Source organism: Urtica dioica, chromosome 11 (genome assembly GCF_054948205.1).
Source record: "Urtica dioica subsp. dioica isolate 48M chromosome 11, U.dioica_male_clone48M_v1_H2, whole genome shotgun sequence".
NCBI classification, from domain to species: Eukaryota; Viridiplantae; Streptophyta; class Magnoliopsida; order Rosales; family Urticaceae; genus Urtica; species Urtica dioica.
This window is the reverse complement of record NC_142766.1, coordinates 22190803-22203054: the sequence shown is the minus strand read 5'-3', so window position 1 is coordinate 22203054 and position 12252 is coordinate 22190803. Positions and strand designations below refer to the sequence as shown.

Sequence of the window (12252 nt, the reverse complement as noted above, 5' to 3'; positions counted from 1 at the left end):
CTGCCGACACCGATAGTGTTTGATACTAAAGTGGTGACAAAGAGACCAATGTCTTAAGAGCCCACATTTTATTTTTCAAAATTATTCAAGTAGGTCCTATCCTAACCCATTATTCTCTTTCAACGTCAAAAAATGCCAAACCCCTTCAAAATGATCAACAACAAAATACAATCAATGCCACCAAGTTCGCTTTATTTATTTAAATAATTTATCTATTTAATAATTGATTTTTCCTCTCAAGTCTTCACGCACATCAGGAACAGACAATAACAAGCCATTCAAATAACTTATCTTTTAAAGCCTTAATTACAACACTTTGGCACATAGCTCTGTGAAAAAAAGTATATTTTTTTTTACATTTGTGTAGTTTCGAAAAAAAAAAAACGGTATGTACATACACGATTAAGACGCGGACCCTAAAAATCAAGTAGTGTGCGTAATCAAAGCGGCTCTGTTAATCCTCTCGAGAATGCTATTAGCCTTTCTTTTGGCGCGAGAAGTCCCGGTCCGAGCAAGCCTCGTGAGCGTCCCGTTCCTGGCCTCCTCGGCCTTGATCTCCCTGAGCTTCACGCGGTCGTTGTAGCACATGGTGTAGAGGATCGCGATGCAGTTTTCCTTGCTCGTCTCGCAATCACCGTCTCTGAGAATCCCGAGCAGCAGAGACACGGCGCTCAGGCCGTCCATCTCCTCGACCGCTCTCTGGTGCACCGACAGCAGCGCCAGAATCGAGAGCAGCTCCGGGACCATCACGCCGTCTCTGATCTTTCCGACGATCACCGGGACCGCCCCTTCTCGCACCGCCCTCCTCTTGTTCTCGAGAGCCATGCACAGGCTGAACATCGCCGACGCAGCGTCCTTCATCGCCTGAGGGTAAAAGACGTAATTTTCAGTTTAAAACTAGACTTTCTAAGATGTCATAATTCACAATTAGGTTCAGTAGTTGAACTTTATCCAAACTAGATTTTTTTCCCGCGTTTAGACAAAAATACCCTTCTTACGACAAAAAAACATAAAGCGTCGTTGAACCTCGCAGGACGTCTTTGAGCGCTGCAGGGCATTTTTTTTTTCAAAGGGCAAAGTTGTCAAATAAAGTATAAATCTGATAATAAGTCCATTTTTTGAAAAATTTCCCTTGTTAGTTTGGTGGGTATCTTTGGAGAGGCTTGAATGCGAGTTCTCTTGTAAAAAAATCAAGAGCCTAACCACTTGACCAACCAGTCTTAGGCTTCTGCTTCTTCTGCTCTACTAATAAAAAAAATTCATACTTACACGAGCATATAGCTAAACCTCTCCATTTTAAGGTAGGTAAGCTAAATAAAATTGGGGTTATGATTATAATTTATTGCGGCTTATTTCGGTTGACACGGAAGTTGATTTTCATGTGTTAGGAAACAGTTACAAAATTGAATTCATCTTTACCTGCGGATCATCATCTCCGTCGTTCAAAAGGTCAATGAGCGAACGGACGGCCCCGGGAACGTCGCCGATCGCGAGCTTGCTGGCTTGCGTGTCCGAGAGCGTGAAAAGCGCCGCGGCCGCGTTGCTCCTCGTGCGGGCCGTCCCCGACCCCAGCGACTCGACGAGCAGCGAGACCGCACTCGAATCCCCGACCACGAGCCTCTTGTTGTTCTCGTGGATCGAGAGGTTCAGGAGCGTCGTGATCAGGTCCTCCTGGAGGTCGGGGTGCTCGTGGGCCCGGCCCGGGACCAGAGGCCCGACCAGCCTCGCCACGCTGTCCTCGCAATCGCCGAAGAGCTCGCGGGACGACGGGTTCGTCCTCGTCAGCGACCGGAGCTCCCTCACGGCCTCTTTCCGATCGGTCAGCGACGGTGACGAGACTTTGTCGAGAAGGGCTTTGAGATGTTCTCGGTCGGTCTCGCCGGACGACGGTGACTCGCCGGAGATTGTTCGGCGGCGGTCGGGTAATCCTTGGTCGGAGAGCCACTGAGAGATCATGTCTTGGACCAAGTGATTCGGGGTTAGGACGGTGTGGGAAAGGACTAGCTGGGTCTGAGGGCATGTTCTGTGCCCTTCTTTCAACCACCGCTCTATGAAAGGCCGGTCATAAGTCTGCAACAAATTTCCAAATAACAAAACACTTCAAAAAACATGAACCAGAAAGCTTGTTGCCCATGAACATCAGTGACCTTATTTTACATTTTTACTAGATTTTATTCTAATTTAATTTAATTTAATTTAATTTAATTTTTATTTATTTATTTGCAATGCCAAGGCAAGGCAAAAGCACCTGAAAAACGTGAAGACCGTCTGTCACGAGCTCGTCATCAAAGAAACCATTTTTCCTCTCCACTGCTCAGAATTAACCATTAGGATTATTAACATGTTGTCTTGCAAAAAATAGCCTAAGCCTAGCCTCATTCATATTTTTTTTTATTTAATTAAAATCTTTGTTATCTTTCAAGGTCTAACCATGTAAGGGATTCACAAAAAATATCAACCTTGCATAGAAAATTCAGAGTGGTAAGTATGAATTGAAAAAAGAAAAGAAAAAGAAAAGAAAAGAAGGCTAACCAGTCCTGTGGCTAGGATAACAGGGTCTCTCATGAGCTCTCTGGAGATGGGACATTTGAATTCTTCAGGAATCGCGAGATTCGTACTGTCAACGAGTTTTAAAGAAGAGGGCTTTTCGAATTTCAAGTCTTTTAGGGAATTCAAGACCCTCATAGCCTCGTCCTCTGCCACGTCATTGTCGTCGTCGTCGACAATGGCTTTTACCAGTCTCTTCAACTCTTTTTTCAGTTCAATCGCGGTTCTGAAACACGCCGTTGACGGGTCAGCGCTTTTCAAGATTCCGTCTTTTGCCATTTTCGAAACCATTCCCAAGGATATCGAGATAAGAAGATGAAAGAAGAACAAAAGAAAAAACAAAAGAAAAAAAAGGAAAATAAACCCACGAAGCTTGTTTATGAATTCATGGATTTTGACCCAAAAAATGACGCGCAATGTACGGTTTATACACACAACTGACAGATGTTGTGTTGTGTGTGTCTCAAGTGTATATATACAGTTGATACTTCTCATATAATGCCGTGGTTTTTTCCTAGCAAAAAAAAGAAAAGAAAAAAAGAATGAATGCCGTGGTTTTCTGGGGTGAATTTGGTCACTTTGTTTGTCTTTGTCCCACCCACCATTGATTAACAAAATAATATAATTAACTTGTAATTAGTGTCGGTTTATATTTAAGTCTAGAGAACTTAAAAAAAAAAAATTAATTAATTTGGACCAAAATATTATTCCTTCCAAAAGTGAGAAACATATATTCACCTTTTTTTTTATACTTTATCCATGGAAAGAATTATAAAAGTTTTGGACATCAAAGGTTGGAAATAACGTTATCATTTAGACTTATCGCAACTCTAATTTTACAGATAAATTGTTTATCGCAAAGAAATTAAAACAAACATGGATTATCATTATCGATAGATAAATTGTTTATCGACATATTTACCGTAAGTTGACAAGTAAACGAACGGGTAATAAAAATAAATAGCCTTTAGATAAAAACATTCAAGTTAATAGTATTTTCAAAATGAGTTTGGTTCCATTTTACATAGGATAAACTATAAAAATAAATAGCATTCAGATAAAAACATTCAAGTTAATAGTATTTTCAAAATGAGCTTGGTTCCATTTTATAGAGGATAAACATTCAAGTTAATAGATATATTCATTTTATAGGATATATCTATTTTATTGTCTAATTTACAGGAGTATAGTTGTCATACTGGGTGGCTAACATGGTGGCCCATAATTTAACAACTTTAGTTCTTTTCATAGATGATAAACTTGTTTGGTTGGAGGATACCTCTCTTCGATAGAGTATGTAATTAATAAAAAAAACATTGTGATTAATAATAGATTTCTATTTGCTCTTCGACTTTTCTATGAAAACCCTAATTAAAAAAAAAAAAAAAACAGCCGCCACTGGATCTTCCTCCCCCTTTGGTCAAGTGCAACGGCGGCTTCGTTTCGCTGTGTGCCTTTGTCTCAAGGGAGAGGGATGTGTCAACATGATTTAGGTGTTGGTAGCGAGATGGGACATCGAAGGTAGAGGCTAAGTGTAAATGGCCGTGGTTGCGTCAATGGGCGTGGCTGCGCTTCGACGGCAGTGTCTGGGCGTCGATGGTGATGGCTACGCCTCGATGGTGGTGGTTGTGTTAGCGCTTCAGTGGCGGCGGCGGCGTGCTTTCTTAGTTGAGGCTCTCGTGGCCTTTCAGGTTGAGGCTCTCGTGGCCTTTCAGAGAAGAAAAGGCTCCCCCCTGCCGGCCTTTGTTGCAGACTCAGTCGCGTGAATGGCGTCTCGGCGGCAGATCCGACTTTGACCGCATTTCTTCGTAGAGAAAGATTCCTTCTTTGCTCGTACTCTTCGGAATTTCATTGTTGTACCATAGTGGACCTCCATTTTTATTTTAATTCTCTCAACTTAATTATGTTTGTGTGTCTTGTATTTTGCCTTTGTTTTATGTTTTGGATTGGAGACAGATTAGTTGCCGTCCATCGTCTCATTATGGGATCACTGTTAGATAGAAGACGTCTCTTTTTCCTAGTCAACGGACCACGATTGTTTGATTCTTTCCATCAACCATTGAGGATATTTTGAAAGAGCCGGATATGTGTTCGATTTTCAGTGTGTGTATGTTTCTTCCCCTTGTCGGAAGTATGCGCGAAATGGTCGATTATCTGTACTTAGCATTAAACTTGATTCAACTGCGAATGACTTCATTAACATGATGATCTTCTGCACCCTTATAGACGGACCTCTATTTTCAGAGACATCTTCTTTTTCTTTTTCTGACTCAGTATCGTTAGTGAGTTCAGATTCAGTAATGACAATGTCATCCTCTTTGTCTGCAACATCTTTATTGACATTAATTTGTACTTAAGGAATGACTTTGATCTTCATCATATGAACTCATAATCTCAACAGAGTTGTTATTAATCACGACATTAATAGACTCCATCATAGATTTAGTGCGCTTATTAAAGACACGATAAGCGCGGCTATTTATAGAATATCCAAGAAAAATACCTTCGCCACTCTTTGGATTGAGCTTTCGACGTTGTTCCCGATCAGCAATGACGTAGCACACAGAACCAAAGTTGTGGAAGAAACGAACGTTGGGCTTTCTCTCCCTCCATATCTCATAACGAGTGGTAGTAGTACCCGGACGCATAGTTGCTCGATTATGAATATGACAAGTAGTGTTAAGGGCTTCAGCCCAAAAGTATAAAAGAAGATGCTTAGCAAGGATCTTCACACTGACCATCTCTTGAAGTGTACGATTCTTTCTTTTAACAATACCATTCTGCTGTGAAGTAATGGGGGCATAAAATTCATGAGAGATGCCTTCAAAATTGCAAAAAGTAGAGAAGCTGGAGTTTTCGAATTCCCTTCCATGATCATTTCATTGCGCTTTGTATTTAGATTTTCTATATATGTATTTGGGATATTGTTTCCTATTATCTAATACTTTATCTCAAAAAAATAAAATAGATTTCTATTTCTAAAAAAATATATATTATATTTAGATATGAGCAATTAATGATAAATGTATCAAAAAGCTAAGCTAACACGCATTCAAAAGTCTCAACATAATTTCATGGCAGAATAGTTTACCAAGAATACTATACCAAAAGTAAGGGAGGTTACACTGATTACGAATTAATAGCCTCCAACATTGACCCAATAGTGACCTAAACGAGAATCTTTTGTATTCATAATTTCATATGGTGTAAAAAAAATATTAGTATTAGTAAAAACTGAAATCACACACATCTGATTTTCAAGGAAACTGACTACTTAGAATATAGTTGTGATTGTTTTATGCTTATTTTATTTCCAGCACGAAGAGGACGAATCATTGTTTAGTATCATGATAATAAGGCAACATGAAAATAGTATGATTTCTACACAACATTTTTTTTTTTTTTAACTTTATAGTTTTTTAATTCTTTAATACTATTTCTTAGCGTATCCTCTTCATAATCATAATATGATTTTCTCTCACATGCTGGATTCATGACTCGTTTATTTATTACAAGAAATTGCTCAGATTCAAAACACCAAATTCCACTCATAACATTGACATCCCAACTGAAGTGCTCAACTGGCAACACTTTTACGACAAATTAAAACTCGCACAGTTCACTTACGAAATCATTCTTTATTTCACAAAATTATTAAAGGTTTATTTGGAAGAAAATCCACGGTAGAATCTAATCTATTAAAGCGAAAAATGAAGACAGACACAAGCCAGCCAGGTGGCACAAGTTAAGAGCCCAACACCACTTTCTTTCTTTTGAGGAATGTGGTACTTTTTGGCGGCAGATTATCTTTCCAACTTTAGGGGTAGTCAAATCATATCATATACATATACGTCTATTCTTTTTTGCTCAGAATATACATATACGTCTACATGTGCATCATCGGATTCTCCTTTGCCATTTCATGGGACCAAATGTTGATTTGAATACCATACATATTGCCCCACGTTCTACGTCTCTTATCATCTCTTCGCAATACGCATGTCCCACAACTTTGGTCGGCAATGCCAAATCCATTCAACCAACTCCATACTTTCTTCATTTAAAAAAAAAAAATCAAAACAGATAATAAATAAAGAACATACTTAATTTGGGATTGTACAATTTTAGTTGACTCGAAAAGAAGAAAAAATAATGAATTCAATTGATGAACTACATGTTTCATATGAAAGGACATAAGTATTAACGTGAATACTTTTATCCTTACTGCTGAAAAAACAAAAACAAAAAAAAAAAATCAAAATCTAATATTATAGGTTCTCATTTGATATCTCGTTTCAATTGCAAGTGGTTCCGGTAATTATCAAGCAACTTGGAGGGTAGAGTAGACAAGTAAAAGTATACGTTACCTGGAAAAAGAACACAAGTGAGGGCTTATCATAGGAGTAATAACAGAAACTATGATAAAGACTGGTGACATTTTTAAGATAGTTTCGTATGATATCTTTACTCTATTCACCATCATGACCTTGGTCATGAATCATGATTAGAGACCTCTATGCAATGAATTCTATAATGAGATTCGTAAAGGACTATGAAGATAAATAAATAAAACGACCAAATCAGCTGCAACCACACAAAGGAAAAGCAAGGATACAAAAGAAGGATACGGATGTATAAAAGCTATTGCTGAGGCATATTCACTTCTTTCGTACTGCAAGTTGTGCACTAAAACCATGTTACAAACAGAGTGTCATTTTCAACGCCAAACTAAAACAACACTGAAAAGAATTGAAAAGAATAAGGATGCCTAAAAAAAGATAAAACTTACCCAGCATCTTAAAACTGTTCTGTTATCTGCTGAATGGTCATTTTTCTTTGCGAACTTTTCTGGCGGCGTATTTGCTGTTATGAGACACGTCATCTTCGTATGTGTTCTGAGGCTCCGAAGGATCGTATCTATCCTCAAATTTATTTCGCGAAAACGGCTCTGAGCTGTAACTCTCATATCTATCTGTGTGGCGTCCATCTCTGTATTTTGAACTGTATTCGGAAGTTAATCTTGAAGCTGTTGAGCTAGTATCAATATCATGATACCTCGAGGTTCTCGAAGACGAGTGTTTTGGACTTTCATCTCTTGAACTTCTAGAATGGGACTCTCTATTTCGTTTTTGCCTACCAGCACTTTTTTTGTCTTCGGCGAATTCATGAGTCTCTCTCCTTGGCTGGTCATAATCTTTATCAAACTGACCCCTAAAAGTCGTTGATTGAATACCATAATCAGAGTTTGATTGTTTCTTTCGGTTATCAGCGTTATCAACACCTGCTGCGTAAAGGTTATGATGGTTTTCCCTTAACATCAGAGTATCTTTAGTCAATTTCGAATCAAATGGAACTTTCGATAAAAGACCATCTTCTCTCACGCTATCTTTCTCAAAGCATCCAATCCCCCCAGCTAGCTTAATTTCATCCATGAAATCCTCAATAATACCTCGCATAACCTGTTAGAAATGTAATATTGTGGAAGTCACATCACATGTTGAGACTGTAAGTAAAACATATCAGGCAGAATTTGCCTCTAAAACGTGGTGTAACAGAAACTCTTGATTTGGCTAAATTTGAAAAACGCAGGATGTAACTTTGACCCAGCTTTTACAATCAAGTAACTCTTACTGTGTGTAATCGATGGCTTACCTCTAAGTTGGACCCCTTAGACTTTTTTCCACGATATGACATCCTTCGCCTTTTGTAATCCCTTTCCTCCGCTAACAACTCCTCTCTTGTTCTTGCCTTGTTCGTTCCCTAGAATATTAACAAATAATTGGCAGAAAATAGATGAACTCTAAAAGGTTAACAGAAATGCACCAGGACTTGTTTTAGAATACCCTTTTCTGAAAGAAAAAGAAAACATATACAGAATGGGGAGTAGAGGGCAAGTTCTACATCGCTAATGTGTACGTAAACACAAAAAAAAAAAAATAAAAAAAAAATAAATAAATCAATATCAACGAAAACAGCAATTTTGAAGGCACTTTCACACAGTCAAATATACCTTTCAAGGAGAAGCCAACATTTTAACATTCACAGAATAGATCTATAGAGCTGACGTAATGGTCTATAAGTTCAGTACCTCATTAGATAATCTTAGCTGGGGAATCCCGTCATGATCAATTATCGGCCTATACTGAGGACGTACTCTCCGCTCCTCGATAGCTCTTCGAGAAACATACTCATGCTCAGCCATCCTACAGAGAGAAACATGGGTCCGGATCCAATCGCATGGTCATCAATACAGGATTGAAAAAGATCAACGGAAAATGAACAAGTGATCGTTGGCACACCGTTGATAACTATTAAGTGGTTGATGGAAGCGAAGTCCCTTGATTTTCTCTTCAACCAAAGACCTCTCATGCAATGCTGCGATTGCTGCAGCGACCCGAGACACAAAAATAACCCCACTGGCAATGCTTTTCTCAACTTCATGGTTTGATACTTTACTGGTTCCGATTTCAGGCGCTTGTTGAACTTCAAAACGCTCATTCACATTCTCATTAGCATCTAAACACTGTGGGAGCACTTCCGAATCTGTAGATTTCCCAACCTCCTTGTTCTCCAACGAGAAAATCAATAAGCTCGGTGCGGCATCCAATATGCATTTCTTAATAAAATTAAGCGTAAAGACCTTCCCACCCATCTCGCTGTAAAGAATCGAAAGCTGCGACGCCAACCACATCAGCGATTGAACGAGAACAGGACAACTAAAATTCTTATTCCCTAAAGTCTCATCCGAATCTCGTTTATCCATTGAAACCAGAGCTTCCCTTCGGATTGCCTTCAAGCACAGGTTACACAACAGAGACATGTGATCCCTCATAGCCTCATCAACCACAACCCCGAATCGAGGCGAATTTGTAATTATCCAGTTTCCTAAATCACACACTCTGATCACATCTAAGCTCGATAACGAGAAAAGAACACGGTGCGAATACACACTTGGATACTCATTCCAAGCCTCAACCTCGGCTATAATAGCCCAAAATTCAGAAGGAAGAATCTTCCTCTGACCTCTCTCAAGACCCTCACTCTCTCCCTCACCACTGCCCGGAAAATTCGCACATTTGATAGACAGAAAATCAGGAAGCGAAAAATTTCTGCCCATACCATCTAGAGAAGACATACTAACCACACCGTGACAACCGCGATAGAAGTAGCTCCGGCCGAAATTGGCATAGAAATCATCCAGCGAGAAGCAGAGCTCGGAGCCCGAGCCATGAAGTGTCTGAATCGCGGCATCTTGGGTGCGAGAAGAATTGGAAGGCTCAAGGGTATCAGGATAGTTCAGTGGTGGGAGAAGATCCGATTGGAGAGGAAATTGAGAGGACGAGCAGCGGAGGAAATGCGAAAAGAGTGAATTCGGGGGAATAAGGTGTCGCGAATCGAAGGGGCAAGAGACGAAGCCATTGAAAGCGGCTTGATTAGGGTTTTGGATTGGAAGAAGAGAGAGCAGAGATTGGGCGGACTGTTCGGAGCGGCGAATTAGATCGTCGAGAGACGAGAGTGTGGATGAGAGGCTCGAACCGAGGTCTTGAGGCTGTGGATTTCGGAGATGAGAGCTCGAAGAGTTCGATTCAGGGTTAATGTTAGGGTTAGGGTTCGGTGGAAGGGAAGTGAACGGAATCGGAGGCGAAGGGTTGGTCATGACATGAGAATTTGGAATTGCAGATTTCGAGGGAAAATGGAAGAAAGTGAAGACGAATAGGCTCTTCTGAGAAAGTGAGAGAAAGCAAAAAAAAAATTGCAGAGCAAAATAAAAAAGGAAAGCAAAATTACGAACGACAATTAAGAGAAAAAACGTCAATCCAAGTTCAAAGTATAAAACGACAACGGTCCAAAGTCGAAAACGACAACCCAAGTTCAAAGTATAAAACGACAACTCGAAGTTTAAAGTGGAAAACGACAACCCAAGTTCAAAGTATAAAACGACAACTCAAGATCCAACGACAACCCAAGGTCCAAAGTGGAAAACGACAACCCAAGTTCAAGGTATAAAACGACAACTCAAGGTCCAAAATGGAAAACGAAAACCCAAGGTCCAAAGTGGAAAACGACAATCCAAGTTCAAAGTATAAAACGACAACTCAAGGTCCAAAATGGAAAACGACAACCCAAGAGTGGAAAACGACAATCCAAGTTCAAAGTATAAAACGACAGCTCAAGGTCCAAAGTGGAAAACGACAACTCAAGGTCCAACGTATAAAACGACAACTCAAGGTCCAAAGTGGAAAACGACATACTTATTAAAGCAAAAGTGAATTAGAGTTGGCTTGTTTTGTACTCTTAAATTTCTGCAGTAATCATCAAAGGTTAAATTTCCCCAAGAATCATTTTAAGCTTGATTTTAAATTTCTATAATTTTTACAGCCGATCCGTTTATTTTTTACTAATAAATATAGATAAATGATCATACATTTTTTTCTCTTCCCCGAAATACCAACACTATCCCATGCATGTTTATATTTACTTTTGGCCGATCCAATCCAAAACAAAAATGTTCTGGATACCGAATTCTTTAAGTAAATGAAAGAACATGTGATGAAAAGGTGACGATGAGATGTTGAAAGTCTTCCAACTTATTGTCCAGCCACGAAGAACACTACAATTTTCTACTAATTATATCTTGGTGGCAATTCTCATAATTTCACCAAAACATGATTCTGTTGGATTTTCTTTTTTCCCACGTTGACAGTCAAAAGACTGAAAAAGAATTTATTATACGAATGCTGATTATTTGATTTTAGGTATATGGTCTAGTTGGTATATTGTTTTTACTTGGTTTGTTTTAGGTATATACCCTTCTGATATATTAAATTAATATGATCCATCGTACTTAAGTTGTCAATTATTTGTTCCACCAACCTTCGACCAAACCTGCTCTTTTCTTTTATTATATATATAAAGTAAAAAAAAAAAAATACATGCATACGTATACAAAAGTTATGTTTATATTGTCACTTTCTATTATCGGCCAATTTCAATATTTTTTTTTTTGTTTTTATTTATCTGTTCCGATGACTCTGTATCCAGTTTCTCCGTACGTATATGGGATATGATTAATTATTAGGGAAGAATTATGGCCAGTACTCAGGATTCACTATAGTATTACTGTAATAGACTACTAGTGAAAAGCATGCGTATATTATTATTACAAGAATATGCGTAATGTGCCATTTACTTATCATTGTTTCAGCTTTGAATAAGTCAAGTAAAAAACAAGGTTATGGTCTGAGCTCAACGTGGCTTAACGGGAGTTACCGCGCCTCCCGTCCCGCCCCCGCCCGGACTCCCGTTAATTCGCCGAACGGGAGTCCCGTCCCGTTATATAACGGGACGGAGGCGGTAAATGTCTAACGGGATCCGCGGATCCCGTTAGGCATTAAAAAAAAAAAAATTAAAAAAAAAAAATTTAAGAAATAAAATGAAAGGATTAAAGTGAAAAGATTTGTAATAAGTGGGTAGAAATGAAAAATATGAATGTTGTTAAATAATTAAAAATGGGTAAAAAAAACAATAAAGAAGAATGTGAAATTAAAAATGGACCTCGTAAAAAACCTCACCGACCCCTAAAAAGGTGCGACGGCGAGGAAAAAGAGCACCCCTTTCCTCGTTAAATGTTTGAAAATGTATCCCGGACAAGGGCCGGGATATCCCTTTGTTATACACGATACTTTAACCATTTATGTTTACGTT

At 38.9% G+C, this 12252-nt stretch overlaps 2 protein-coding genes across 6 annotated transcripts; both read right to left on the bottom strand.

Annotated features, from left to right (window-relative positions):
- Positions 1 to 175: 175 nt before the first annotated feature.
- On the bottom strand, positions 176 to 3001 carry LOC149382454 (U-box domain-containing protein 9-like). 2 transcript variants are annotated; one of them, XM_089629693.1, is made up of 4 exons: positions 2533 to 3001; positions 2249 to 2310; positions 1420 to 2070; positions 176 to 864 (listed from the first exon to the last, which is right to left on the bottom strand). In XM_089629693.1, the coding sequence occupies exons 1-4, from the start codon at positions 2585 to 2587 to the stop codon at positions 424 to 426; spliced, it is 1209 nt and encodes a 402-aa protein (XP_089485819.1). In that variant the 5' UTR covers positions 2588 to 3001; the 3' UTR covers positions 176 to 423. The 2 variants fall into 2 exon arrangements, with proteins under 2 accessions (XP_089485819.1, XP_089485818.1); XM_089629692.1 differs by lacking the exon at positions 2249 to 2310.
- A 3155-nt stretch (positions 3002 to 6156) lies between these two features.
- LOC149382453 (U11/U12 small nuclear ribonucleoprotein 48 kDa protein-like) lies at positions 6157 to 10266 on the bottom strand. 4 transcript variants are annotated; one of them, XM_089601733.1, is made up of 5 exons: positions 8847 to 10266; positions 8636 to 8750; positions 8200 to 8307; positions 7337 to 8006; positions 6157 to 6601 (listed from the first exon to the last, which is right to left on the bottom strand). In XM_089601733.1, the coding sequence occupies exons 1-4, from the start codon at positions 10202 to 10204 to the stop codon at positions 7374 to 7376; spliced, it is 2214 nt and encodes a 737-aa protein (XP_089457859.1). In that variant the 5' UTR covers positions 10205 to 10266; the 3' UTR covers positions 6157 to 6601; positions 7337 to 7373. The 4 variants fall into 4 exon arrangements, with proteins under 4 accessions (XP_089457859.1, XP_089457856.1, XP_089457857.1 ...); XM_089601730.1 differs by lacking the exon at positions 6157 to 6601 and adding an exon at positions 6632 to 7233; XM_089601731.1 differs by lacking the exon at positions 6157 to 6601 and adding an exon at positions 6632 to 7219.
- Positions 10267 to 12252: the final 1986 nt, after the last annotated feature.

Coding starts and splice junctions, on each gene's coding strand:
- LOC149382454 (XM_089629692.1), bottom strand. CDS start 2,838: ATGGTTTCGAAAATGGCAAAAGACGGAATCTTGAAAAGCGCTGACCCG. Junction 2,071..2,532: donor TTATCCTAGCCACAGGACTG/GTTAGCCTTCTT, acceptor AATTTGTTGCAG/ACTTATGACCGGCCTTTCAT. Junction 865..1,419: donor ACGGAGATGATGATCCGCAG/GTAAAGATGAAT, acceptor TTTTACCCTCAG/GCGATGAAGGACGCTGCGTC.
- LOC149382453 (XM_089601733.1), bottom strand. CDS start 10,204: ATGACCAACCCTTCGCCTCCGATTCCGTTCACTTCCCTTCCACCGAAC. Junction 8,751..8,846: donor CCACTTAATAGTTATCAACG/GTGTGCCAACGA, acceptor TTCTCTCTGTAG/GATGGCTGAGCATGAGTATG. Junction 8,308..8,635: donor AGCTAAGATTATCTAATGAG/GTACTGAACTTA, acceptor TTAATATTCTAG/GGAACGAACAAGGCAAGAAC.